This window comes from Falco biarmicus, chromosome 7 (assembly GCF_023638135.1).
Source record: "Falco biarmicus isolate bFalBia1 chromosome 7, bFalBia1.pri, whole genome shotgun sequence".
Lineage (NCBI taxonomy): Eukaryota > Metazoa > Chordata > Aves > Falconiformes > Falconidae > Falco > Falco biarmicus.
In genome coordinates this window covers 61,429,794-61,456,688 of record NC_079294.1, presented here as the reverse complement: position 1 = coordinate 61,456,688, position 26,895 = coordinate 61,429,794, and the positions used below count along the sequence as shown (strand labels likewise).

The window sequence follows — 26,895 nt, the reverse complement described above, 5'->3', positions numbered from 1 at the left end:
CTCAGCCAGGTTGTTGTTCTTCCCTTCTGGCTCATCTTTCAGCATGTCAGGATGGCCTGCTCCTCTACCTTTAGGATTTCCTTTTTGAAGAATTCCCCAGCCTTCCTGGACCCCTTGCCCCCTTCAGGGTTGCCTCCCAACAGACTCTGTCCACCAGGCTCCTGAACAGGCCCAAGTCAGCCCTCAGGGAGTCCAAGGTTCTGCTACTCCCCTTCCTTACTCTGAGAACTGAAAAACTCTTATCTCATGATCATTATGCTCAAGATGTCCTCTGACCACCACAACACCCACCAGTTCTTCCCAGGGCATCTCCACTGGTTGGCTCACTGACAAGCTGTGTCAGGAAGTTATCTTCCACGCACTCCAGGAACCTCCTAGACTTTTTCCTGTCTGCTGTGTTCTGTTTCCAGCGGACATCTGGTAGGTTGAAATCTCCCATGAGAACAAGGGCTAGCGATCGTGAGACTTCTCCCAGCTGCTTGTAGAATGTTTCATCTGTCTCTTCGTCCTGGCTGGGTGATCTGTAACAGACTCCCACCAGGATATCCACCTCGTTGGCCTTCCCTTGATCCCACAAACATTTGACCTTGTAGTTACCATCATTAAGCTTTAGGCTGTCAAAACCTCCGTAATATACAGAGCCACTTGACAAATGCCAAGAAGAGTACAGAGGGGGGGAAAGGTAACTTAGCTGGGACCAGGGAAGGAGTTTGATTCTCTCTCTTTGTAGATCACAAATGGTTTGGTGTATCTGCTCCTGGCCACTGCTGGGTAAGCAGGTGCTGATGGAGTAGCTTCGTTGTCCTTTTCTGCAAGCTTGCAGTGAGCCAGGGAGGACTGGTGGTAGAAGCTTCCTTGGAGGCAGAACTCTGATGGAATAACTGGAGATGACAGTTTGAAGACTACTTTTTACCAAACTGAGTCACTGATCAGTGACTTAGTTGCCTGTGACACACATGCTTGCATTCTGACCACAAGAAGGCAGCAGGAGCTGTGATTCAGTGTCTGAGATGTAGCCTACAAGGAGCTAAAATTGTGCATTGTTTTGGAAGGACAGTTTTTTCCCTTAGGATAGCAATCTGTTTGCACGTGGCAGGATGTTAGGGAAGCCACCCCACTGTGTCCAGTGAATGCACAGAAAGCAGAGCGTCGCCCTAAAACCAGGCACGGCAATGCAGAAGCTTGTTACATGGCTTGAAGGCTTTGAGGGGCTGGATGGTATTGAATGCAATTTGTTTCCTGGAAACACTACTTGTTGCAGGAAAGCTGTTTCCCTCTGCTAAGAGGGGAGGAATGGCATGCTTACCAGTGACGGTTTTGTTGGAGAGGTGTACCTGCATCAGGGATGTCGATTGAAACACAGGCATGGAGCTCCAAGACTACTACTGACTTCCAAGTAGGATGGATTCTTCTTTTCCCTAGTGAAGATCTTTTTTCTTTATTTTCTGTCATTGAAAACATAAAAAATTTTGTGCAGCTCAGCCACCCCAGAGCCCTCGGTAAAGTCACCCCCTCAAAGCCACAACCCTACAGGCAAGGTCAAGTATGTAAGAGGAAGATCAGAAGGTGGCTCCTGCTTCAGATGCTGGCTTTTAACTTGGTGTGTGTTGTTCCTCCAATGGTGGTTGTTGTAGCTGTGCTTGTGACCTCAGGCTGAAGCAGTGCTGTGCTTTTGGGGGTCAGGTAGCCAAGCTGCTGTTTTCCCCCACAGCCCTTTTTAAAGCAGGCACCTCGGCTTTTGCTTCTTGCTGTCAGCATTAACATTGTGTCCCCCTTCCTGAGGTGGATGGTGTCAGTGTTAAGTTCCAGCACTGTATTTAATCTCCCTTACATCCAGACTGGAAGTTTTCCCCAAGAATACAAAAACGCTGCTTAAAGCAGCTTAAGGCTGCAACAGAAAAATATAACCAGTTACTTTTATCCTGGATGCTCCAGACAATTCCGCTGCTGGCTGGAGATGCTTTTCCTGCAGCAGCATAATGTAGGAAGCCTACCAGCTCCAGCCGTGAGCACTTCAAAAGCAGATATTTAAACATCAAGACAACACAGTGACAGCAGCTGATTTCCCATGCAGTGAGGTTTAAGTAAAACTACATACCCAGAGTAAGTGCCCACTAGACCTCTGACAAGTGATTGCTTCATAAAACTCACTCTTCTTTATTAGAAAAGTTACAATAAGAAATGTAAAAAACCAATGTTATTTCAAAAATCTATGTACAAGTTCTGCAGGACTGCAGAGCATCTCCCTTGCAGGTGCTAGGGCTGAGCAAGCCCTGAAGCAGAGGTTTCCAAACTGTAAACAAGTTTTTAGTGTTAGAGGCCAGGGCGGAAGGTATCTCCCACTTCCCAGTGTTTAATCTGTTGATGGTGCAGGAGGAAAGGTGTCTAGTCAGTGCTGTCTGCACTGGCAGCAACGTGGAGAACACGGGCTGGTGGTTCCACACTTTACATGTTTACTGCCCTTACGAAAAGTGTCTTTTCCTTCCTCAGGCCTCTGAAATGTAACAGGTTTGTAGCCAGGCTGGCTTGAAGGGCAGGAAGGCTCTTAACTCACATCAGTAACATCTGCTCCTGCCCACCCTGGGCCAGGTTAAGCGTTAAGCCTGTGTCTAGAGTGGGTTTTTCCTCACATCTATCATCGCTGGGTGGTAAGGCACGGCGGTCACGTTCAGGCTGGCTCTGCGCAGCTCCCGGCGGGGCTTGGAGGCAGGAGCCAGGCTCCGTGGTGGGTGCACCTCGTGAGGCTGCCCCGCTCTCAGCAAGTGCTCCGGATCCCTCTGCCGAAGGTCCCCAGGGCTGTCGTTGGGCAGGGAGGAACGCCTCCATGTCGATGGCAAAGGGGCATGCACCAGGTCCCTGTTCTCATCCCTGACCCGATGGCTTTCTTCAGGGACGGCCAGAGGCACGGGCTGCTCCCCAAGGCTGGATTCCTCACAGGTCCCGAGGGCAGGGGCAGCTCTGTCCCCAGCCCCGTGAATGCCTCTCTCCATCCCTGCTAGGAAAGATTGGGGGTACAGGGAGATGAGTACCAGGATCTCTACTTTTCTCATCAAAATCAGTGCCCGTAGAGCACTTGCTCAAGGCTAGCAATGACCTCCACCCGCACTGCTCCTGCCTCCGCTCCAAGCTCTCATTGCCAGGGAAAGGAATTTAAATTCCCTTCCTTTTAACTTGGTAGGAACAGCAGTTTCCTCTCACCTTTGGTCTGTCCAGGATGGAGGTTCATGTTACTCAGCCTCTGGTTCAGCTCCTGGTTTGCCCACATATAATGGCTCAGCTCCTTTTCCAGCACCTGAATCCTGGCCTCATACTGCAGCTTGCTGCTGGCCAGCCCCTCATCCATGTGCTCTGCCAAAAAAAAAAAAAACAAACCAGGTCATTTCAAGCTGCAAGCCTGCGGAAGACGAACACAGTGCCACTGGTGCCCGTTTCAGGAGCTGGGGGGGTTACCACGGCTCTGCTGGAGCAGTAACTGCATGTTCTGCTCATGCTCCTTCTGCTGCAGGGTGAGCTGGCGGTCCATCTCCAGGCGCTGACGTTCCACGGCCGCCTCCAGCCAGTACACCAGCTGCTGCTGCTCCTCCAGCTGCATCTCCAGCTCCGAGAAGGCAATGTGTTGCCTGTGCTGATCCTCTCGCAGTGTCACCACCTGGCCAGGGCCCAAAAGCAAGGAACGCCTCAGCAACTTCAGAGCCCAGGAAGATTTCCCGCCCCACCGAGCCTGATCAAGTTAGTTTTTTGGTACAGCGTACAGAGGTTAGTAGTTCTGGGATGTCGCAGCTGTCTCGTGGAGGGAAGAGCAACGTGTGGCTGCAATGATGTGGCAGAGCCACTGTGGGGATCCACGCATCCTGTGACTAGTTAAGCCCCTCTCCCAGGTGTTGGGACAGGTGGGGATCAGGGTGCTGTGGCTTTGTGCCCTGACTTTACAGGGCAAAAGTACAGCAGGCGACAGGGAGGAAGCTTGAAACTGAGGAAGACGAGAGGTTGGTCAGGTACTACAGCTCCCACCAGCACAGAGGGCAGCTGTCTCTCACCTTGTCAAAGTATTTGCAGAGCAGAGCGCGGGTCTCGGAGGAGGAGAGGTAGCTGAGCTTGGCCATGAGGTTCATCTCACACTGGGACAGCAGGCTGGCTGAGGCCCGCAGGACTCGTTGCCTGCACGTGATAGACTCATTCTTGTACTCGATGGCTGCATCCAGGGCCTCGATTGCCTCGTCCAGCTGGAACAAGATCCGTTCTTCCTGCCAGGGCAGAGCTGCAGTTACCAGGGAGCAAACGGTTCGCCCTGCCTCACTCTGCCCTAACCTCCCCTTGTCATCTCAGCATCATCTCAATGATGCCGGCAAGAAGTTGGGCTACGCACAGCCTGAGGACGTGGGGGAGCATCCACTAATGACCCCATGCTCAGGTCTTTACTTCGTACTACCTCATGCACTTGCAAGCAGCGCAGCCCAGCCCAAGAAGAGGTACCTCTGGGGACAGCAGGGTGCCGTGACGCAGCTTGTTGTCGAGCTCCAACCTCTGTTTGAGCAGCTGGTCCTTCTCCTGGCGCAGGTTGTTGATCTCGTGGCGGATCTGCTGCTGGTCATGGGCACTGCCGTGACGCAACTGCCCGTTCTTCTCAGTCAGCTCCTTTTCTAGGTGCTCCAGGCGGCTGGACACACGCACTATGTCATCTGTCAGAGCCTGCAGCAGAAGATGCTCAAGGGGATCTGCTCTAAAGCCAAGCCAGGCCCTCAGCTCCCTTCTACTCTCCTCTATAGGTCAAGTGAAACCCCCCCCCCATAAGCTGAGGGCTATCAAACCAGCTAGCTCAGAGGCACAGCACAAGCAGGCTCTTCTGTACCGGCAGATTTCCTATCCAACACCACCTCATCCTGGCCTGCAACCCTCTGCCAGACCCAGGATGGCACCCAGGCCTTCCAGCCTCCGGCCTCTGCTGGAAATCAAGCAAGGGGTTGAGTGAGGCGTCACACTCCTGTCCCACCTGGCTGGAGCGCAGTCGCTTGCTCTCCAGGCCGTTCTTCTCCTGCAGCAGGGCTTCCTTTTTGGCCACAATAGCTTCCCGCTTCCTCAGCTCATCTTCTAGCTCATCCAGGGCCCGGCGTTGCTCGAGAACTTTATCCATCTCCATGTCCAGCCACTTCTTCTGTTCCTCAATTTTCTGATGGAGGGAGAGGCAAAGGGCATGTGCACGCATGCAGATCATAGCAGCAATGCCCAGCACTGCTAGACTAAAGAGCAGTAGGGTTCAGACCAGAGCTAGAGTCTCGATTCCATCTCTGCCAAGCCCTATAGCCCAGACTTCACCGGTTTTATGCTTCCAGCTCCTCCAACAGGCAGAGCTAAGCTAAACTCCCAGCTGCCAAGGAGTCCTTGAGGGGCCACAACTCCCAGCACCCTTCTGCTAACAGACAAGGTTTCATAGCTTCTTTACTGATGCCAGGATTTAGAAAAGATCCTGGGCTAGCTACTAGATGCAAGTGACTTTATGGACTGTCCTCCTCAAGGGCAGGATGGGCTCTGTCCCATCCCCAGCTGAGGTCCCTGCTTCCTGATCTCCCCTGCCAGCCTGCAGGCTGCCAAGCAGTCCCCTTTGAGCAGAAAAGAGGCAGGCTCGCTTTGTCTGTACCTGCTGCTGCTCCAGGCTGATCACGGAGCCGTTGCTGCCACTCCGCCGCTTCCTCTGGAAAGCTGCAATTTCCTCTGTTTTGATGCGCAGGATTTTCTGGTGCTGCTCATGCTTCAGTTCCAGTTCCTGCATAGGAAAGAGCAGCCATGAGCATCGACGGGGTGGAAGCTGTTTGCCCTGCAGCCAGAGGCTGAGGGACAGGTTATGTTCTCTGCTAGCTCTTTGGATACTCTTAAAAAAATCCTCTTTCCATCACCCCATGCTCTCCGAGACAACCACAGACCCCAGCAGAGCTACCTGGCCTGCCTAGCAGCTTGCAGAGCCCACCCATCGCCACCCTTGCAAACACCGCAGTAGCACAGCTGCTCCTGCCCATTCCTACCTTGACTCGGTGCTGCCGCTTATTCACCTCCATCTCCAGCCGCCGTTTCTGCTCACTCTCCTCCCGCAGCCGGCGCTGCAGCTGGCCCTGCTGCCGCCGCATCAGCTGAATGTTCCTCTCCAGCTCCTGCACCCGTTTCTCGCTCTGGGCTGAGAGGGACACCAGCCTCTCCGTCGCCTGCTTCTTTTTGCACAGAACCTGCCGGAGGGCGAAAGCTGCCCTTGGTCTCGGCATTTCCCCTGTGCCCCTTGCAGAGATGCCCCCAGCTCTGCCCCATTCCCACCTCGCCGGGTGGACAGAGCCCTTCCCACTCACCCGTGCCTTGCTCTGCGCAGCCGCCACACGTGTGCGGTACTCCTGCAGCTTGTGCTTCTCCCCGGGGTCCCACGTCTCTTTGCCCTCCAGCTCCTGGAGCTGCTTCTGGCTGTCACTCAGCTCTGCCCGCACCTGCTCTGCCTCCTGCTCCAGCTCGCCGATCTTCTGGCAGTACTGCCTGTTCAGAGCCTGGGCGTCCTTGCCTGCAACACACCCCCTGCACCATGACCTCCAGCCCCCCTTCCCTTGCAGCCAGGATCCTGCCGAGGGACGGAACTTTCCTCGCTCTCCCCAAGTATTTTTGCCTACAGACAGTGTATGCTCCCTTTCCCTCGGCTACTCCAGGGAAGGGAGAAACCAATGGGAAGGGTCTCAGTCAGCCAGAGGGATGGAGAAACAGGGCCCTGCTGCCTACAGGAGAAGGGGCGAGCACCAGCAATGCAGGGAGGGAAGGTGAGGACTGGAGTAAAGACCAAGCATCATGACTAAGAGATTTCATGGGGAGTGGGTCCACATTCCTGCCAGCAGCTCTGCACCTGTCTTAATGAGCTCCGTGATCAGCTCCTCCTTCATGCGGATGTTGATCGCCAGCTCCCGGATCTTCTGCTGTGCTTGCACCAGCCTCCACTCCGAGTCCTTCCCTGGCAGGCGCTCCCAGGGACCAAGCACTGGCTCCCGCTTCCTACAGACCTCTGCAACACAGATTCCCAGGGAAGGAAGGTCCTGTCTTAGCAGCTGGGTGACAGGATAACCTGACATCAGAGCTGTAGCCAAGACCTGGCACAGCATCGCCCAGTCACCTGCAGCTTCTATCACAACAGGCAGCTCTTGCCAGACCCCAGCAGTTCAAGTCTCTCCTTAACAAAAGCAGCTAGGCTGCCATCTGCTCCACTTCTGTCCTCCAGGCTCATCCACATGGGACACCAACAGCATCCAACAAAGCACTGCCAACCCGAGGAAGACTGTCCGACAACCTATGGGTGCCACTTGCCTTTTGACAGCTCCAGTTGCTCCTCCTGAATCGAGTGAGCATTGTCTCCACTCGGCTCCTCCTTCAACTTGCAGATGTCCTTCTTGCTCCAGCTTTGGATCCCATTTCTAGAAGGAGCAGTACATTAATCAATTAGGTCTGGTTGGGTCTGGGCACTGCTAGAGCTGTTCCCATAAGGACCCTCACGATCCACAGGCTTCAGGAGACAGAAACAGTTAGCTGTGGTCAGGAAGGATGGTAATTAGCTCCCCAGCGGGCAGGCAGCTGTCTCGGCAGAATCACTGACCCCAAAGGCAGCATCTGCTTCTACATCCTATGCAAGAGCTGAGCTGCGGAGGTGGGACAGCCAGGCCATGCGACTGCTGGGACACTGCGCAGTGCTGGGACAGCCTCAACTCACCGGCGCTGCAACAGGGACCGTTTCTGTTCCCACTCCTCCTCCTCCTCTCCTGAGGACAGCTCTGATGGCTTCTCCAAGTCCTGGCTAAGCTCCCTCCTCAGCACCGCGTCTCTGACCTCTGGATTGCCAGTCAGGCACTGCGCATGGTTCAGGTGCCAGCTGGCCAGGTCCTCCTCCTGGAAGGAGGGGTCGCTGTCAAGATGCTGGGGCAGAGAATTGGAAAGAGAGGAGACATACTGCATGAGAGCTGGTGTTAGAAAAAGCAGCTCTCAGCTGGGCATCGCTACTAGACACAAAGAAAAGCAACAAAATGGAGTTGAGTGTATTTTCAGGAGAACGGGTGCATTGCTAGACCCAGCTGCCTGCCCTCCTGCCTTCTGCTGCTGCTGCTGAGCAAATCTGGGACCTGCCCATAACATCAAAGTAAAAGCCTCAGTTTTGAAGCTGGGCTGCTTTTGCCAGAGCTGTGAAACACTTTGGTTGTGAACAGTGAACACTTCTGTGGACTACACCTCTGACAAGGGTCATGTTCAACAGCGGGGAAAAAGCAGTTCCTCTGCCGGAGGGCACCCAAGTGAAAAGGCAGCAGTTCCTCAATGGCACAGCCTGGTGCCCTCACCTTCCTGCAACGGGCTCTTCCACTCTGCTCAGCGGGAAGGAGCCCCGAGGGAACCCCACTGAGGCCATGGGACGGGGCAGCGTCCAGCGGGGCTGTGTGAGGTCTCTGGCCAGCAGTCACCAAGTGAAGGTTTTCCAGCAGCCCTGGCACACACAGGTTTGGCATTGCCATCTCAAGGCGCACGTGCAGCTCAGAGATCTTATCCTGCTGCTCCCGCAGTTTGTCGCTCTAGGAAGCAATGAGAAAAATGTGGTTATGTACACGTGGATCCCAGATGTGCTGCAGAGGAACCCAAAAGCTGGGCTGCGCTCTGTGGGGGAGGAAGGGGAGGAGTAGGGCAGGTCCCTACAAAGAGAGCAGAGCCCAAAAATACCTGCAGCTTATACTGCTCCATGGCATCCTCCAGGGCAGCCAGGAAATCACGGTTCTCCTCCTCCAGGCGCTCCACTTGCCTCTGCAGTTTAGCCACCTGCTCATCTTTGATGGGTTCACACCTCTTCTCAGTGTTCACCTGTCCCCCCAAAATAGAAGACAGGCAGCATCAGCATCCACCACCTTTGTCCTTCCCTTCTCATGCTGGACTCTGCAAGGGCACAGCAGCTCTGCAGATCCAGATTTTTCCTGTGAAATAAATCTCTCAGCCACAGCTGAATCCACCTTCCCCCTGCCTGCTTGGGAGGACCATGTCTTTCTGCCTCCCTTTGGCCTCTTGGCCAGGTTGCTTCTCCTCTCCCTTTCCTGACCCCTTCCACCACGCCGTGCTGAGGTTGCTGCCTTCAGTGGCCATCAGATGAACCCAACCTCAGAGCTGCAACACCCCAAGCCATTACCTGGGCTCTTGCCAGCTTTGAGCCTTGTGCCTCAAGGCTCTGCTCCTCTGCGGAGGTGCTCTCGATACCGCTATCCAGCCCGGCCGAGGTCAGCTCACTCCTCTCGCTCTCCACCGCGCACAGCCACTCCTTAACCCGCAAGATCTGCTCCACTGTCAGGTTGCTGTCCTCCTGCAGCTCCATCAGCAGCCGGTACGCAGCATCGGTGCAGGTGCGGTAATGCGCGCACTCAGCCAGCAGCCGAGCCGTGGGCTCCGGCACGCATCGTTTGGTGGTGGCCGAGCGGTTGATGATACGGGTCTCGGAGCGGTGCCGCTGTTCCAGCGCCTTCTGCAGCTTCTTTATTTGCAGGTGAAGCTCTTCAACGTGCTCTGTCTCCTTGCGGCAGTTCACCACGGCCTTGTTCTGGATGTTTTGAGCCCGGTTGGCATAATTCAGCGTGTTGAGGCTCTCATCGAAGTCGGAGGAGGATGGGCTGACACAGGCTATCATCACAGTCTGGGCATTCCCTCCCAGAGAGTCTTTCAGGATCCTAGGGAAGAGCACAGTGATTAAAATAGCTCAAATACAAAATAATGCAGGAACTTCCGACCCTTTCCAGAGGCTAAGCCCAAGGGAAACAATATTCTTGCTCTGTGGCCAGTTTGGCACTGGTGAGTCACTCACTAGTGAGCAGAATCATTAAGCAGAGGAATACCAGTCTGCACTGTGACAAGTTTCCATCCAAGTAATTCCCGAGGCTGGGAGCCCCCCAACTCTGCCATCACTGCTAGGCATGTGCTGTGCTGAAACCTGCTGGAGATTGCCAAGACTGCCTGCTCGAGCTAAAAACTAACTGCAGACCGTCAAACCAGCCTACCGGAAGCCTTTTTGATTCACTGCCAGGCAGGAAGGGCAGGATAACCCATGGTAATACCCCATCTCAGCTCCGGCAGCATGACTTATGCAAGCCTCGCCTTCTGCAGCACCGCACCGTCATTTCTGTCCTGGCCTCATTGCTCCTCAAGCTTCCCTACGTGAAAACCTGCACAGCGGGCAGACCTGTAAGCTGCTGTGAGGCACTGCGGGTCAGCTGGCCCCGTACCACCAAGCAGTCGGTCCGAGAGCCCTGGTGTGAGAGCAGAAGGGACACCCGGCCCTGCAGGCTCCTCTCAGCTAGCTGGGGGACTCTGCCGCCAAACCTGGCAGGCTGGGCGTGGGAAAGGCAGGGAGCAGCATCACATCCCTCCTGCCGGGCCACGAGCCCGTGAGACCTGGGGGTCCCAATCCCAATCTGTACCTGGTGATTTTGGAGTCCCTGTAGGGGATGTGGCTGCTCTTCCTCCGAGGGTCTCCCAAGGCGCTGATGACATTGCCTAAGGCCAGGAGGCCACTGTTGATCTGGATACTCTCCTTCAGCCTCTCCCCTGTGTTTCCCGTCTTCACAATTCGCTCTGAGCCTGCCAGGTCCACAAAGTGAAACTTGGAAACCAGGACCTGGCCCGAGGCAGGGACAGAGGAGGGGTGGTGGTGCAGGGGGAGGCGGCCAGCCCCACGCCGCTGTTCCATGGTCACCGTGAAGATGGTGTGTGAGCGGCTCGACTGCCTGTTGACATGGGTAGCTCCCGTGTGCTTGGCTGTGTTCCCCATCTCCAGCAGGCTCAGCACCTCGTCCAGCCCTTCCACTTCTGACTCCTTCACACCGCAGAGCACTGCAACAGCAAATGGAGCTGTGACTGGGAGGGACAGGCTGCCTGAGGACGCAGCTCCTCTGCACAGCCCGGTGCCACTGCCCTGCCCATCCCGTGCCACACACAGACTGGTTTCCACACCAAAACCAAACTGGACTACTAAGAACAGCAATCTGCTGCAGGAGAGGGATGGAGGGATGGAGGACTGGCCCTGCCTTCAGGGATAGATAACCCAACTCTGGCCTGAGGCATGGGAGAAAAGGGAGCCCACACAGAGCCATACATACCGACATTCCCCTTGTCATCCTCCCGGATCTGGATGTCTTTGCTGGCTGTATCCGCCTGCAGTAAGTCCCGAAACTCCTCCTTGTACACTTCCAGGTAGGACACTCGGACCGTGTAGTCAATCAGGTCATTCTCATCAATAAGCTTGAAAGTCTCAGCCATGGCTCGTGGGATGATGCCCTGCTCGTCTTCATTGATGGAAGCTGGCAGAGAGATGCACGTGGTCACGGGGAGCAGGGAACACGTGGGCAGCCCGTGCTGGCTGGGGTCAGAGCCACGGGCAGGAGCCTGCCTGCAGCACACGTCAGCTGGAAAGGAGCAGCCTCACAAACCCTCCCACAGCTCAGCCCTTGCAGCCCGGATTAAATATCCCTGGGAGTATTTCTAAGCCACAGGACCTTGGGGCAAATCCTGTCCCGTTGCTGTGCTGGACTCCAGTGACACTGCTTGGTTCCAGCCCTTCCTCAAGAAGGAAAAGGCACATTAGTGTTTCAGCAGGTAGCAAACACATTGCCTGATGCTACAGCGTGCTGCCCGTCAAAGGCAGTGTGGCTTCACAACCTTTCCAAGCTCCGAAAAGTACTTTTTTCTTTTTGTCTTTGCAGCCTGCTTGTACCTGGCCACAGCACTCTGCTGTCTAAATTTTAAATTGTTTTGTTTTTGCCTCCAACAGCCGTGCAAAGGGGCAATGCCCAAACTGGGCACAATGCCAGGCTAACTGGGAAACTGCATACAGAGGTAGATGGAAAGCATGGAAACAATTCAGTGCTTACAAGCTATGCCCTCTGTAAGACACCATAACGCCATCAAACCAGCAGTTAAAGGAGGGAAAAGCCTCCTCCTTCCCAGTCCCCTTCAAATAAACAAACTAAGAGGATGTGCCCCCGCAACCCCACACGGCCCCCCTTCGGGCTTATTTCAGGACAGATCTGGTAGATCCAAGGCAGCAGAAGGCAGCGGTGCCCTAGGCAGGTCGCCACCACCTCCTGGCCAGGCTCGTCGTGCGGTGCCAGAGGGGCAAAGCCACCCGCTGCGAGCTCCGAGCGGGTGGCGGGAGGCGGCGGGGCTGGCGGGCGGTGATGCCGGCGGGTGTGGGCGCAGAGAGCAAAGCGGGGCCGGCGGCACCGGGGAGGGCGGGGGGCCGGGAGGGGCGGCGGGGCCGGTGGCCGTGGGGCGCCGTGGGGCGGGGGGAGGCGGTGCCGTCGGGGACAGCGCCGTCGGGCGGGCACGGTGCTGCCGGTCCCGCCGCCACTCACCGACGCTGGCCTCCCCGATGGTGTACGTCTTGCCGGAGCCGGTCTGCCCGTAGGCGAAGACGGTGGCGTTGAAGCCGCGGAAGAAGGCCCGCAGCAGCGGCTGGACGCAGGCCCGGTAGACGGCCGCCTGCCCCGCCGCCTCGGGCAGCACGGCGGCGAAGCGGAAGCGGCGGCGGCGGCCCAGCGCCACCTCGCCGGTGGCGGCGTCGCCCCGCAGGCAGGGCCGGTGCCCCCGCAGCGCCTCCCGGGGCAGCAGCGGCCGCACCCGCACCGCCACCCGCACGGCCGCCCCCTCCGCCGCCATGGCGGGGCCGCCGCGGGGAGCGGGATGGGCCCGGCCCGGCGCGCCGCGATGGCGTCAGGGGCTCCGCCCGGCGCCACCGCCCCCGGGGGTCGGGCTCGGGCTCGGGGCGGGCCGGTGCGCACCGCCCCGGGGGAGCGGGCGGGGGGGCTGTGGTGGCGTGGGGGGGGACACGCGTGGGCGGTGCGGGGGCAAGGGGTAGGCTGCTCGCGGGGCGCCCCGTCCCTGGGGGGCGCTTCGTCGCTCGCGGGACACCGCTCCGTCGCCCGGGGACACCGCTCCGTCGCCCGCCAGAGGATGCTCGGCCGCCCCTGAGCCGCTGCGCCACGCGTGGGGCGCTCCAGCCGCCCCGCCGCTCGCAGGCGCTCCCACGGCCACCGCGGAGAGCGGGGCGAGGGGCTGCGCCCCCCCCCCGAGGGCCAGCGCGCCGGGGGTGCGGGCGTGGGCAGCCCCCCGGGACGGCGCTGGCGCAGGCAGCCGCGTCTGAGCCGTAACAAAAGTTCTTCATCCGGCCGCCCGCAGCTCCCGCTGCGCCGCCCCTGCGGCTGGGGGGGGGGCATGGCCCCGCCGGTCCCCCGGGCGCCGTGGGAAGCGCTGGCTCCTCGGCCGCGCCGGGAGGCGCCGCACACGCCGGCGGCGGGGCAGCACCGCGGCCGCGATGGGGCTCCGGCTGCCGTTGCGCCGCAGCGCCAGCTTCACCCCCGGGCACCCGGCCCTCGCCGAGCCGCCCGGCCCCGCCGCGCTCCGGGCGGAGGCGAACGTCCTGGTGATGGGGGCGGACAGCGTGGGGAAATCGGGTAAGAACCGGGGGGGAGCGGGGGGGTCCCCGGGCGGGGAGACCTGTTTGTGTCCTTTTCCCCGGCAAAAAAAACCCCGAACCAAACCGAGCAGCCGGCGCTGCAGCAGCATGCGGGGAGCTGCCCCGCAGCGAGCCGGTGGGATGAGGCCGAGCCGTCGGGTGGGAGGCCGGGCACAGCCGTGCAGGCAGCGGGCGAGCCGTGCGGGAAGGTGGGCTCTGCTACGCTGCGGTTTGCTGATGGCCCGGTGGTTCGTGCTCTGCCCGCAGACCTGCTGTCATTGTGGCTGGGGGGAGACCAGAGGTCGTTCCTGCTAGTGTGAGTGTGCAGGGTAACGGTGCCTGACTCTGCTCTGCACGTAAAAAGAAAAATCCGTCAGGTTTAGGGCTATTCTGGTGATCTCCATCCTTCCTTCTGCAGCTCTGACCGTGCGTTTCCTGACCCGGCGCTTTATCGGGGAGTACGGAGACATGGGTGAGTGAGTGCCAGGCCAGAGCCCGGCCAGTTCCGTGAGCGACGGGTGCAGGAGGCGCGCCTGCTCCTGCCTGCTGCGTTTCACTGCGTCGCGTCCACTCCTGCTCTTCTCCAGAGCCTTTGCCAGCTCCTGAGGGGCTCGATGAGTGTATCTGTTCAGCGACCCATCTCTTGCTCCACAACTGCTTCTCTGGGGTGCAGAAGGTCCTGAGTGGCAGCTGGTGGCACCGGTGGGGCTGGGGTGGAGGCAGGCTGGGGCAGTCACAGCTGTGAGGGCCACCATGCTCCCTGTGGTTGTTGCTGGACCTTGCCTTGAGGAGCATGGTCTGCCAGGGTGGATGTGACAGGCTTGTCCCCATGAAGAGAAGACCAGGGTTGAGGGAGCTATCTCTTGGGTCTATGAAGATGATTTTTTTTTTTTTTTTGGCAGAATTCATCTACAGCCACAACCTGACCGTGGATGGTCGAGAGATTCTCTTCCACATCTGGGATGTCCCTAATTCCCAGGTGAGAGAGCTCCACTCCTGTCACCTGCTTTCACCCCAGGGACAAAAAACCCCTCTACTAAAAGTTGACTATAAGGAACCACAGGCAGGGAGCTCCAGCTGAGCAAAGTTCTCGTGTCAGATGGTGTGTAGGCAGCCAAATCCTTCTTGCCTGCAGAGCACAGGGCAGCAGCGTCGCTGGCAGGGTAGCAATAGTCACCGTAGCCCACGGTCCTCTGGCTGAGGACATTAGAGCTGGAGCACTAACATTACCAGCCCAGGCTGAGCACAGGACTGCGCTAACGAAGTGGACTTGCCACTCTGAGGTCCCCACGTTGTTATCACCTACAGGCTGCAGGTGATACAGTGGCTGGGTGATAAGCTGAGGACAATGATGCTGAAGCCTGAGTTGTGTCTCTTAGATGAGGTTTGGCTGCCTTCCTCAGTACTCCTCTTTCTTTCCTTTTGCTGCTTGCTATCTGTCCCTGTCCCAGTGGGCTCCGGATTGCTGCACCCTGTGCTAGGAGGCAGGCATGGAGGGAGGGAGGGAGGGGGTGGGATAAAAGACCCTTCCTTTTCTCATACCCCAGGAACAGGCAGAGGAGGGCTCCTCAGAGGAGAAGCGAATCCAGTGGGCAGACAGCTTTGTCCTGGTCTACAGCATCTGTGACCGTGCCAGCTTCAACATCCTGCCCCCTAAAATCCAGTTCATCAAGGCCACCAAGGAGGGGCAGAGCCAGGAGAAGGTGCCCATCATCATTGTGGGCAACAAACGGGACCTGCACCACCGACGGGTGGTGTCCAGTGAGGAGGGTCGGCTCCTGGCCCTCTCTTTAGACTGTGGTTTCTATGAGGTCTCTGCAGCCGAGGCTTATCATGGGGCCCTCATGGTCTTCCATGGACTGGCCAAGCGCATCCCTGACACCAAACTGGCACTGAAAAAGGGTACAGGGATCCGCGGCATCGTCAAGACCATGTCATCTGTGTTTGCCCGTAAGCGAACGGACTCCCTCTGAGCTACAGTGTGAGTGTTGCTTCTCTCTGTGCTACCCAGCTGGACCCAGCCTCCCCCCGGATGCCCATGGAGATGGTGTGTTTCCATAAGTATGATGGGTTCCTTGCTGTCCTCCTAATGTCGGAGTCTGGGTGTCCTGCCATGTGCAGCCAGTGCAGCTGAGGACTGTAGTGCCTTCCTCTTGGCTCTGTGATGGGGCAGAGTTTCCACTCTGCTGTACCAGCTTTTTAGGTGCCTCCTGCTTTCCCCTTCCATCTTCTGATGCTGGAAACCACCAGGTGATTTTGCCGCAGCTCCAGGCAGCATCATCCCCAGCTTCTTCAGCAGGAGCTGCCTGAGCTGTTGGTGAACAGTGAGGACACGCTGCTGCACAGCCACGCGGCTCCCTGTCCCCCTGCCTCTACCCTGGGATCCTTATTAATGCGCATCAGGGTCTTCCTCTGATAACCCCTGGAGCCCCCATGAACTGGCAAGGTGCAGTTTCTCCACTGGGGAGCCACTGGCGGTTCCCAACTGTGCATCACCATGTCAGTGTTCCAGAGCCCACAGCACTGGCCGACCCCAGAGGACCTCAGGGAGGGCTGACGCCTCCCATCCCACCCGTTTTGCTTTTGAACTCTCCTGCTTGTGGTCTTCTCTCCCACAGCCTCCCAGCAACCGCAGCCGTTCCCCTTGTGCAAGCACCGTACAGACTGTGCCTGGGAAAAAACAGACACGTGGCTCATTCCCAGGACAGGGATCGCACCGTGCGCCTTCCCAAGCCACTCCATCTGTAAGGCTGCCTGTCCCTGGGGAGGAAAGGAGGTGGGGAAGGGGCTGCCGGGCTCGTAGCCGAACTCTGCTGCTGCTGCTGGGAAGTTTTTCCCTGCCTCTCCCCAAACCCTCCCCCTTGTATGCCTGGGAAAGGGCTTGTGTGTGCAGTACGGACACTGATTTCTCTGCTGTGTTCTTCTGGAAATGCAATAAATTGTATTTGGCAGGAGGCCCCCAGCTCCTTGGGGCTGTGAATTTGTACTCGGGGCATGGGAAGAGACACGTACTGTGCTGGGCACGAGCACCCACCGTTGCTGCAGCAGCGACCCAGCGATGCGTTTCCCGTACCTGCTCCCTCAGCCCTGGGTTGGGTGACTCACCCCACTCCGCTCCCTCGTTTTGGTGGCTCGCTCTCATAAAGCAGCTGAGCAGAGCAGCTCGGGAAGGTTTATTATTGCAGCAGATACAACAAGGTGTTGTGGGAAGCGAGGCGGTCCTGCGGGAGAGAGGGGCTCCAGGAGCTCCACCTGTTCTCACTGGTCTTCCTGACCCCACCATCCATCCCACCACCAGCTGGGTGTGGGTGCCTAGGGGGCTTTCCTACCCATGAGTCCTGCTGGTCCGTGGGGACCTTTGGCTCCTTCACAGAAGAACATTCTGTGGCCAGGGATGGGCCCTGCCACTGGGGAACTAGGCTTGCTGTGGTGATGCAAACATGATGGCTTTGCTGTCTTCCCTGCTTTGTCTCAGTGCTGTTCTCCACATATAGTCCATCTAAGGTCCGCACCGTATGCTCTACAGGGACCAGGGTAGCCCAGTGCCAGGCCTGGCTGGTCCCTTTTTCTCTTTTCTGGTCTCAATGCTTTCCGGATCTCCTTCATCCCTCTGGTCCCACCTCCCCCTACCTTCTCCTTCCACCGACAGGGCTTTTGGCTGCCTTTATTCCCCCATCCTAGCCCCAATACACTCCAGAAGATGACATCCCACGGCATGTCTACCACTTTGAGCTCCTGTCCCGCTACAGGGGTGCATGCGGGCAGCTGGCAGGGGGGGGGCGCGGGGGCTGGGCAAAGCGTGCTGAGGGCGGGGGATTACAGTGGGGCCAGGTTGCGATCGTCCTCCCCACCGGTTCAGTCCTTCTTGAAGGCAGGAGCGTAGAGGTTGGTGTAGTAAGCCCGGCTGTACATGGCCTCGGGGCTGAAGCGGTAGGAGCCCTCGCTCACCCGCCTGTTGTAGGGGGCAAAGGCAGATTTCCGTGGGAGGGGGCACTCGGGCTCGAAGGCAGGGCTGCGGTAGAGGTTGTGCCGCAGGAACAGGGGGTCCTCGAGCCCCAGGAAGGAGAGGGGGTGATGGCCACGGTACAGCCGCCAGTCGCCCCTCAGCTGGGATTTCTCCTCAGCGGAGGGGGGGGCAGGCTTGGTGTCCTCCTCCTTCTGCTCCGTCTCCGGGCTGGGCTTGCTGCCCCCGGCTGGCTCCTCTGCCTTCACTGACTGCCTGCGGAGCTGAGAGACGGGTGAGCACCCAGCCAGGCTGAACCTGCCGGCCAGCCCTGCTCTCCCTGTGCCACACAGCCCCCTCAGAACTAGGGGGACCTCAGGACAAGCAAATTTGCACCCAGAAGGGTCCACAGTGGAGGAGAGTGGGTGGGTGCAGCCCAGGCACCTGCAGTGGAGAGGTGGTCCCAGGGGAGCAGCAGGGTGGGGGAAAGGAGAGGGGACATGGTCTCAGCCTGAACTTTCACCTTCCCAGGAATTTGTGGTCACAGCCTGGCTTGGGCATGAACTGTGTGAAGGTGCCATCACCAGCCAACCTGCTGGTTCTGTCGGGGGAAACACACTGTCATGGCTTGGGGGATGCTCAGGAGGAGGGTGAGACTGAGGTGTCCTGAAAGCACCCCATTTCCCCGCTCTGGTACCTCCTGCCTGGAGCTATGGGGTGCTCATGATTGGAGAAAATGAGGCTCGCTGGAGATGGACGGGACCTGGCTGGGGATAAACTCACCGGCACGTAGCTGTACAGGGTGCCCAGCAGATGCTTGGGGGCACTGACGAGGGTCCCCCCGAGAGCATCCACTGTCTCCATGGCCTTGGACAGCCTGCGGGGGGTGAAAAGGATCAACCCCTCTGCTGCATCCCAGGCCACGGCTGGAACCTTCTTCACGCTGGAGATGCCGGAGGCACAGGCGGTTTGCAGGTTGTGAGCCACGCTGCCCACCAGCCCAGGGTTGTCCCCTGCCTGTCAAGAGAAACCAGCTCAGCCGCTGGCCCCAGCAGCTGCTCCAGGTAGGACATGGGTGGACCTGGGCTCCCCATCCCCCCTGCAGCTCACAGCCAGAGTGCTTTCAGCTCGCTGCTTTGCAAAAGCCACCACAGCCCTTTGCAGCAGGGTCACTCCTTGTCGCTTCCACTGCCCCCCCTGCCCAGGCCCCTGGAGACCCTCTGCCCTGGGCTGTGCTTCCGCTGCAGGCAGAGGCGAAGGGCAGTGACCCCAACCTGCTGCTTCCCGTCCCCACGTCCCAGCGGAGCTGCTGCTGGGGACTGTTCCCAGACCCCCGGCTCACACTGCCCCTCGCTGCTGGGACCACGAAGGGAGATTTTTCGGGGGTGTTCAGGGGCTCGGTAGGAAGCTCGGTGCTGACACCCCACAGCAGCAAAGGAGTCTTGAATATACAAGCCAGGGTGACCCTGTCCAGCTCAGGGGCTGCCCACAGCCTGCAGCTTTGGGGCATTAGGGAAGGGGGCTGCTGGGGATGCCCCCTGCCAACTTCCCCTTGCCTCCTCCAGGTTGAAATTCAGGGTTGAGTGGGGATGAGGGCCTGACCCCCACAGCTACGGGGGGAACATCCCCCACATGGCCCATGGGCAGGAGGATGCTTTGGGGCACCCCTGGCCCACTGCTCCCCTTTTCTCTGTACCTCCTTGGTGTGGTCATCTTTCTTCCCCACCTTCTCCTGCTTCTGCTCTGGCACCTTGCTCTGCCGCTGGCTCAGCCAGCCACCCGCAGTGCTCTGCCCATCACCGTGGACCCGTGGCGCTGCAGGTACACTCGGCTTGGCCAGGCTGCCCTGGAAGAGGAACAAAAAGCCACTGTTTGGGGGGAGCTGGCAGGTCCCATCCGCCCCATCCTGCTTAGCCTGAGGATTTCACAGGGTCCCTGGGGTGCACAGGGAGCAGAGGGGTTCATTGATGCATGCCGGAAGAAATCCGGAGGGCAGCCGGGAGGTCCAGGATTTTGGCATAGGCCAGGGAAGGGGTTCCTGCCGCAGCGCTGGGTGGAAGAGGAGAGGTGCCTCCTTCTCCTCATCCTCTCTGAGCCTCTGCAGGCGCTTTTTGCTTTAGGAAGGATGTTATGGCAAGGCCATAAATCAACAGTATACATTGGGAGCCAGCTAAAAATAACTTGTCCCACTAATATGGTACAAAGTTGTGTGTGAACGTGCTGTGGGAACCACCAGCCCTCGGCTCATCTTGCTGAGTGGGGGAAACAGCAGTGCCCACCAGCCTGCCCTCGGACGTGCTCCGAGGAGCTTGAAATGTCTCAGCCAAAAGCAGAATCAGCCCCAAAAAGGGTATGGGGGAGGAGGAACCTGGCAGATGGGTTTGGCACTCACCAAGACAGGGATCCAGGTGGCCAGCTCCTGCCCTTTGGCTTTGGCATGCTGGAGGCTTTGGGTGGTTTGCTGGTAAGCACGGTGGGAGACGGTGCTAACCAAGGCGCTGATCCGGCCCAGGGTGCTGGGAGCACTGGTCTGCTGCTGGGAGACCTTTGCTGCTGACTCACGTGTCTCTTTGGGCTTCTGATCTAAAGGCAGGAGAGCAGTGGAAGGTTTATGTCCTGGCAGGACGACCCTTCTAGGCATCCCTACACCAAAATCCAGTGTTTTTCTCCTGCCACTTGCACCCCATGAGTGAGGTGTCACCCCAGGTACATCCAGCCCTTACCAGATGAGGGGATTTGGGTATCAGGACTACCTGCTTCTTCATCCTCCTCTGGCAGCAGGTACTCCATCAGCTTCTCCAGCCCTCCCAGGGCCGTGTCGACCCCTGCGGCTGCCATCTGGCTCACTGAGTTCCTCCTCGTGTACCTTGCTGTCGTTTCCACTGTGTTCTTGGTGACCTCGTAGCCCTCGGCTGCCAGCTCCATGATCTTATCCATGGAGTTGCCAATGGTGCTTTTGGCACTTTGGAGGGGGGAGGAGATGGTGCCCTTTAGTTCAGATGCGAGCTGTGGGCAGAGAACACAGCCCTGCTGGTGTGCTTGGGGTGGCATGGGACAGCCAGAGGGACCACAGGAACCCATGGCAGCTATGCAAGTAGACAGCCCCAGGAGGAGCATAACAGCTCTCTTGAGCCTGGGCTGAAGGTAGCTGGCAGGGATGGGACACAGGACACTGTTGACCTATGTTTGGGAGCACCCCAACCATCCCCTGGGCTGCAGGAACCCTGGAGGAGCCCTTGCTTGGAGGTGCTGCCTTGTTTCTCCCCCAGTAGCCCATCACCATCCAGAAACAAGACCAGAGATGTGGGCTCTGCAGAGGGGTCGGGGGTGTCTTAGAATGTCCTGACTGTGACTGACCTTATCAACTGGGTACTGGAGGGCAGGGATCTTCTCCTCCAGGTGGTCCAAGCCCCGGCAAGCCAGATTGTTGGCCACAGCGACTGCCTTGGGCAAAAGCATGGGGTGGGTTGGTAAGAAAAGCACCTGGGCTGTGCTAGGCTCATGCTAGTGCCAGTGCTGTCCCACCAAAGGAGGCTCTGGTGGGCTCCCCCCTGCCGTGTTCCCCCCCGTGGATGGACTCACACTGAGGCTCCAGCCTGCGCACCACGGGCTCCACGCTCCACATGGCCAAGGCGCTGGCACCCTGCACACCCCGCTCGTAGACCTCACACACTGAGGCCACGAGCGGGTGGGCCTCCTTGGTGCTGGCGTAGGTCCGCTGGAGGCTTTCGCAGGTCGAGCTCACCACCGGCAGCTGCAGGACCCTCTGCAGTACATTCTCCTATGCATGGCAGATGGGCATCAGTCAGCCAACAGCTCTTCCCTGAAGAATGCCCTCTTGACCACATCTTGGTGGCAGAGGACCGCAGCTCACGTTGGAGGAGGAGGGCATTTCTCAACCCTCACTGAGGGTCTCCCAGTTACGTTGTGTATGGCACAGCCATGGACAAGCACGCTGGCTGCTGCCGCAGAAGGAGCATGGACACCACAGGCAGTGTCGGTGACGGTCCCCACTCCCCCCATCTCCCAAGCCCAACTGTCCAGGTGGTCCCTCTGGCTTTCTACCCTGCTCCTTCTATCTGACCCAGCCCTTGCTCCTATCCTTGGACCAGCACTGGCCAGTGCCTATGTGGCACCTCTATCCTGTCTGTCTTGTCACCACCGTGGCAAATAAGGCATATGGACCTCAAAAAGAAGGGGAGAGGAATAAGTCTGTCCCTGAGGGCACACAGGGCTTTGGTAGGAGCCACTGCTGTAAGAAAAGGGCACCAGAGCTCTTCGAGGCGGCAAGGCACCGCACCCCCACACCCTGCTAGCACAGGCAATGTGGGATACCAGTATAAACCAGCACAGCCGACACCTGTGTGCACTGCCAGTGCCAGAGCATGGCTGGAGGTAGGTCCCTCAAAGCTGGGCAAGCAGGATGAGCCTGTGCTCCAGCTGCTGCTCTTGCCTGGTACCCAGCTGGTGAGGTGGGACAACTGAGGGAGATGTTGCAGCTCCAGGGGAGGACCGAAGGGAGCATTGTCTCACCACAGCAGCCATGAGGGCTGCACAGGACAGAAAAAAAGGCAAAGCTGAGCTTTCCTCTGATCACCGGTGGGTGAGAGGCAAGTTTGGCTTCATGTCCCGCTTGTAACCATGACCAGACTGTGAATTTGCATGTTTGAGAAAAACTGTATCGTTTTGTGCTACACTGTGCTAATTTTGGCTTGACGTGGAGCCAGCCCTCTCACAAATCCTGCAGTTCAGCAATCCCAGGGGCTCTAGCTGTTCAGAGAAGCATTGCATCCAAGCAGCATGACTGCTTGAGGTCTGGGGTCCACCGTAGGGACACAGACAAAGGACAGGAGGACAGGCACTGCCAGCTAGTTTCACCAAGGTCTCGCATCAGCTCAGAGTTAACTTGGTTCTGAACTATTTAATTTCAAGCAAGTGAAAGGTTTTATCCTTTCCCTTTGATGATGCTCTATATTATTGCAGGTAAAGATCCATATAAAGATAACAGGGGTTATATATGCTGTATATAGCACGAGGGACAGTGTGAGATGTGGTTTGTATTCATCTGGCAGTGTCGGTATGCACCACCTGGCGCCCTTGGCAAACCTCTGCCCTCCCCTCTCTCCCCCTTCCCACACCCACCTTGGCACTTCCATTCTGCACAGTTTGATTCTTCTTCGCTGTCATTGTGATGCATCCACCTGTAAAGCAAAGTTGGGAGCTGCAGACCCCGCTGTAAAGGCAGAGCTGGGCTTGGCCTCCCCCAGCTCACGCCTGCACCCCCTAAGCACAGTGGGGCTGGGAGCTGGGCTGAGACATGCACCTCCCATGGGTGTAACGGATGTGTCAGTGCCTAACGCTTGACTTTTTACCAGTTAAGCTGTAAAACCAATGACTCCACACAGCCCTCCTCTGCTAGTGTGTCTTAACACCCAAAGATCCACAAAATTAGTTGAGGCATCTAGTCTGGAGGAGCTACCGTACAAGGCAGGATAAAGGGCACCGACAGAGCTGTAAAGCAAACTCAGAGCAACCAGGATGTTAATAGACGTGCGCGAGGGCCAGGCTGAGATGCAGGCAGGGGAGGGGTAAGACGATAGGACAGGAGCAGAGAGAGGAGCTGCGGGCAGGGACATGGTGAGCTGCCCAGCTGCGGTCAGCATCCCCCTCCTGCACATCTGTCCTGCAGCTCTGCTGCTCACAATGCCAGCACCCATCCCTGCACAGCCCCAGCTTGATGAGGGTGACAAAAGCACCGCAAAACACCCGTCTCCACTGCTCCCAGCTGGGTAACAGCTGAAAGCACAACCCTAGCTCCCAGCACAGACTCCCTTTTCTTAGCAGCAGATGAAATTCAAGAGATTTAGGGAGAGCGGGTGATCCCTGCTCTCACCCTGCCTGTCCCGCTGAAGCTGTCCCCCGAGCACCCGGTGGAGACAGGCTACTCACCGAGGGGCAGCCCGTCCCCAGCAGAGCAGGAGCAGAGGATGGTGGCTGCACGGTCCCTTCACCCGGGTCCTCTGAGAGTGATGCACCGTGCCCTGGCCCCTACCACCACGAGGCCCCACCTCCCAGTTGCACGGGTTTGGGAGCTGGCGGGTTGTGGTGGAAACTGGCCAAAGAGCTCCCTGAAGCCACCGTAATTCGGAACAGATGATGGCAGAAAATCCCTTTTGTTGTCTTCCCTGCAAAGCCCAGAAGCTGCAGCACAGCTGGGATGCACCAGGGTTTAACGCCCCTCCATCAAGAGAAGATGAAAAAAGTGCCCTTGGACCTCACCACTTCAAAAGCAACAGATCATGAGCAGCCAGGGAGAAGGTGAAGAGTCAGGCAGTATTTCCTAAGAAATTAAAACCTTCCTGTATTTCTGTAGCCTGTTATGCCCCGTGGTGGAACAGGACCTTATCATGTTGGGAAACACAACACAGACCAAGAACATAGTTTCTCCCCAGGAGAGTTTACTAAGCACAAGGAGCAGAAGGCAGATGTGGGTGTCACATCCTGCATAAACCAATCTGGTTTGGCCAGATTTCTCTACAATTTCTAGGAGAATTCATGGAGGGTTTTGGTAAGGAGGCTTTTAGCTGAGGGTCAGGGCAGACACTTCATTATGAAAGCTCTAGGCATTTGGAGTAGACAGGAATGGAGGAAAAAATCAGGTTGGAAGTGATCTCTGTAAGTCACCTCATCCAACTCTTGCTCAGAACAGGACTACCCTTGAAGCTAGATCAGGCTGTTCAAGGTTATGTCCAGTCCTGAAAATCTCCAAGGGTGAGATTCCCATTTCTCTGGAGCCAAATTCCTGTGCTAACCGTACTCACGGTAAACTATTTTTTTCCTTATGTCCAGTTGGAAGTTTCTCTGTTGCAATTTGTGCCTGCCACCTCTTATCCTTGCTCTGTGCACCTCTGAGCAAGGTCTGTGATCCCGTCTGCGCTGGTATGGCACGTGCTCCATGCGCCTAAATGTCTTACCCTCTCCACGATCCTCTGCTGGACTCTAGTCAAGATCTCTCCCGTGCTGGTGGGGCCAAAACAGGACATGGCTCCCCAAATGTGACCTCACAAGTGCTTCACAGAGAGGAACAACTACTCCCCTTGACCTGCCAGCAATGCTCTCACTACTGCAGCTGTTTCGTGGCCAGCCTGTCTTGGTGCACAGGAGGCACTCTGCCAACTCACGTCATAATTAACAAATCCATTTGCAGTATTGATTGAGAAGAAAGAAGACACCACCTGTATGGAGACATGATAGGTTCTGGTTATTGACTACAGAGATCACAGACGAGCCACGCTGATAAGACAAGGACAACATGATGGAAAGAAAAATGCCAGAGGACACAGCAATAACCAAGGGGCTCAGCGCAGATGACCCGCCCAAGCAGCCTGCTGACACAAGGCTGCTGTGTGTCCTGGACCACCTGGCACGAGGCAGGGAGACCCTTGGCATGCATCTCGGCATCACGGGAAGCCCAAGCACCAGAGCCAAGTCCTTGAACACCTGCAGCTGCCTGGCACTCATGTGCAGGACACAGAGGTGTGCACCCAACACGACTCTGTGGCTCCCAGCTGTGCTGCTCGTACATGGGGGTGGGAGACTGCCCAGGGATGTGAGAAAGCCATGCGTGGGAGGAAAATACCCACTTTCGCCCCAAAGAGCCTGGAGATTGCTTCCACCCCAGAGCTCTGCAAAGCCTGCAGGCCTGCCTTGCTAGCTGGGTACAGAGGCATATGAGTGTCCTGGGCTGTCTCCAGCTCGGTGGTGGGGTGAGTCACTGCAATCCAGACAACAGGACAAAGGGCAGCAGCTTGCCCAAAAGTTTGCTCTCTTGGCACTGACACTTTTTCCAGCCCCACTGGCCTTGCTAAAAGTGCAGGGTGCGTGCCAAGCTTCTCTCTGCCTTGGCTAGAGTTGGGATCAACAGACAACACAGCCTTTGCCCTACTAACGCCTTTGCTCATCCCCTCCCCTTCCTCTGAGGCAAAAGCTGTGCCAGCCCTGGGCTCTGCAGTGCAAAGGTACCATTGCTTCTACCCCGCCTCTGCTTCACCTCACACCAGAAATACCTTCTGTGTTTCTCCAGGCAATATTTAGAGCTCACTGGATGAGCTGGAAGCCGTTTTACACCTTTGTCTCCACAGTCTGTTCCATATCCCTCAAAAAACCACAGTGAGGGGATGAGCCAGATCCCCAAAGACCTGAAAGGAATCTTTGCACTTAGGTCTGGAAGGGGGCTGGCAAGGTAACCAATTCATTTCCATGCTCTGTGGGAGGATCAGCACCCTCTAAACCACTGCCGGCAGATCTCTGTCCGGTTTCTTTTTCAGGACTGCCCTTCCTGGGCAATCCATTTAGTCTTTCATTTTACTTACAGTTCAAAAAAAGTGTGATTTAATTCTCCTTTGCTGCAATATAAATGTATTACCTCCTGGATGGTTTTAGAGACTGATTTATCGCCTTCCTCTTGGCAGACAACCTTCTGAACACTTGAAGACTTCTCATACCCTCCCCCAGTCACCTTTCCTCTACAGAACTGGTTCATTTGGTCCCTCCCTGGAGACGCTGGTGTTTAGATCTCTGACTGTTCTTGCTGCTCACCTGCGAATCCTGAATGGCTCACGTATTTCTTGAAATATCACGCCAAGCATGGTTTTAACACTAGGAAGGCCTTGCCTGTAAATATAATAGAAAACTACTTCGCACATCTCACACAGACCACTCTCCTGTTAACTGTTTCCATTATGAAATGTGTATCAGACCAGTAATTCAGAAACTCTTGCTAAAACATTGCTGAATGCAATGCTTTATACATTGTTCAGGAACTGACATTTTAGAGCTTCCAAGTTTGCAAGGCTCCTACTCTAGGGGATAGGAGCCAACAGTAAGCTTGTTTTTAATGGTTACCCTGGCTCCATCCCTCGCCATCTCAGCTGGAGATGTTACCCTTCACTCCCTGCCCTGAACAGGCACTTGTTTTTAAACAGCTGCAGTGATTCGCCCTATGACACCACGATCCAGCCAAATGAAAAGCTGTTTATAAGATACTAAAATGCTGGTGTACCCGTTCCTTGCACTGTAGCTTTGCCTATGCTGGGCAGAAGGCTCCAGCTCTCACTACAGGTACTCAAGGGCAACCGATGGCAATTCTCAAAATGTCACTACGTTTCAGGGCATTTCATGTATTTTATCTGGTACTCATATAGTTACTTCATGTTTTTGCAGCTGAGATGGGGATTGTTAATTAGTCTGATGAATCTGGCTGCCACCTTACTACTGCAAAAGGAAAGCTCCATAACCCCAGTGCAGCTATAGGCAAATCTGGCTGCCACCTTGCTATTGCAAAAGGAAAGTTCTATAACCCAAATGCAACTATAGGCAATGTCTCTTTAACAGTATCATCCTTCATAAAATTCAGAGATGGGAGGGAGGATTCCTCCTTCAGCATTTCTTTACACCATCTTCCAAGTTA

General features: G+C 57.0%; 3 protein-coding genes across 6 annotated transcripts; 1 reads left to right on the top strand and 2 right to left on the bottom strand.

The window, feature by feature from the left end:
• Nucleotides 1-2,133: 2,133 nt before the first annotated feature.
• On the bottom strand, nucleotides 2,134-12,728 carry KIF7 (kinesin family member 7). Of its 2 annotated transcripts, none has more exons than XM_056346332.1 (18): nucleotides 12,384-12,728; nucleotides 11,130-11,330; nucleotides 10,452-10,863; nucleotides 9,173-9,704; nucleotides 8,716-8,853; nucleotides 8,343-8,570; nucleotides 7,724-7,899; nucleotides 7,324-7,430; nucleotides 6,869-7,024; nucleotides 6,333-6,535; nucleotides 6,018-6,215; nucleotides 5,636-5,761; nucleotides 4,991-5,167; nucleotides 4,474-4,689; nucleotides 4,038-4,244; nucleotides 3,451-3,649; nucleotides 3,199-3,348; nucleotides 2,134-2,995 (listed from the first exon to the last, which is right to left on the bottom strand). In XM_056346332.1, exons 1-18 carry the CDS (start codon nucleotides 12,685-12,687, stop codon nucleotides 2,610-2,612), a joined length of 4,116 nt encoding a protein of 1,371 aa, XP_056202307.1. In that variant the 5' UTR covers nucleotides 12,688-12,728; the 3' UTR covers nucleotides 2,134-2,609. The 2 variants fall into 2 exon arrangements, with proteins under 2 accessions (XP_056202307.1, XP_056202306.1); XM_056346331.1 differs by having other exon boundaries at nucleotides 2,134-2,992; nucleotides 7,724-7,926; nucleotides 12,384-12,727.
• Nucleotides 12,729-12,861: 133 nt separating this feature from the next.
• LOC130152562 (ras-related and estrogen-regulated growth inhibitor-like protein) lies at nucleotides 12,862-16,818 on the top strand. Of its 2 annotated transcripts, none has more exons than XM_056346335.1 (4): nucleotides 12,862-13,481; nucleotides 13,902-13,955; nucleotides 14,386-14,462; nucleotides 16,102-16,818. In XM_056346335.1, exons 1-4 carry the CDS (start codon nucleotides 13,343-13,345, stop codon nucleotides 16,816-16,818), a joined length of 987 nt encoding a protein of 328 aa, XP_056202310.1. In that variant the 5' UTR covers nucleotides 12,862-13,342. The 2 variants fall into 2 exon arrangements, with proteins under 2 accessions (XP_056202310.1, XP_056202311.1); XM_056346336.1 differs by having other exon boundaries at nucleotides 12,865-13,481; nucleotides 15,031-16,445.
• On the bottom strand, nucleotides 16,625-26,817 carry PLIN1 (perilipin 1). 2 transcript variants are annotated; one of them, XM_056346333.1, is made up of 10 exons: nucleotides 26,025-26,817; nucleotides 23,376-24,661; nucleotides 22,569-22,627; nucleotides 21,009-21,207; nucleotides 20,784-20,866; nucleotides 20,180-20,432; nucleotides 19,819-20,009; nucleotides 19,123-19,272; nucleotides 18,210-18,443; nucleotides 16,625-17,710 (listed from the first exon to the last, which is right to left on the bottom strand). In XM_056346333.1, exons 3-10 carry the CDS (start codon nucleotides 22,611-22,613, stop codon nucleotides 17,339-17,341), a joined length of 1,527 nt encoding a protein of 508 aa, XP_056202308.1. In that variant the 5' UTR covers nucleotides 22,614-22,627; nucleotides 23,376-24,661; nucleotides 26,025-26,817; the 3' UTR covers nucleotides 16,625-17,338. The 2 variants fall into 2 exon arrangements, with proteins under 2 accessions (XP_056202308.1, XP_056202309.1); XM_056346334.1 differs by having other exon boundaries at nucleotides 24,401-24,661.
• Between the last annotated feature and the right edge of the window lie 78 nt (nucleotides 26,818-26,895).

Bases quoted from the DNA above. Each gene is read 5' to 3' on its own strand.
- KIF7 (XM_056346331.1), bottom strand. From the start codon at position 12,687: ATGGCGGCGGAGGGGGCGGCCGTGCGGGTGGCGGTGCGGGTGCGGCCG. The intron at 11,331-12,383 runs GTGAGTGGCGGC...TCTCTCTGCCAG, and splicing joins CATCGGGGAGGCCAGCGTCG to CTTCCATCAATGAAGACGAG. The intron at 6,216-6,332 runs GTGAGTGGGAAG...GCCCTCCGGCAG, and splicing joins CTGCGCAGAGCAAGGCACGG to GTTCTGTGCAAAAAGAAGCA.
- PLIN1 (XM_056346333.1), bottom strand. From the start codon at position 22,613: ATGACAGCGAAGAAGAATCAAACTGTGCAGAATGGAAGTGCCAAG. The intron at 21,208-22,568 runs GTGGGTGTGGGA...TGCCATGCATAG, and splicing joins TGCAGAATGGAAGTGCCAAG to GAGAATGTACTGCAGAGGGT. The intron at 17,711-18,209 runs GTGAGTTTATCC...CCCGTCTCTCAG, and splicing joins CCCTGTACAGCTACGTGCCG to CTCCGCAGGCAGTCAGTGAA.
- LOC130152562 (XM_056346335.1), top strand. From the start codon at position 13,343: ATGGGGCTCCGGCTGCCGTTGCGCCGCAGCGCCAGCTTCACCCCCGGG. The intron at 13,482-13,901 runs GTAAGAACCGGG...TTCCTTCTGCAG, and splicing joins GGACAGCGTGGGGAAATCGG to CTCTGACCGTGCGTTTCCTG. The intron at 14,463-16,101 runs GTGAGAGAGCTC...TCTCTCCCACAG, and splicing joins GGGATGTCCCTAATTCCCAG to CCTCCCAGCAACCGCAGCCG.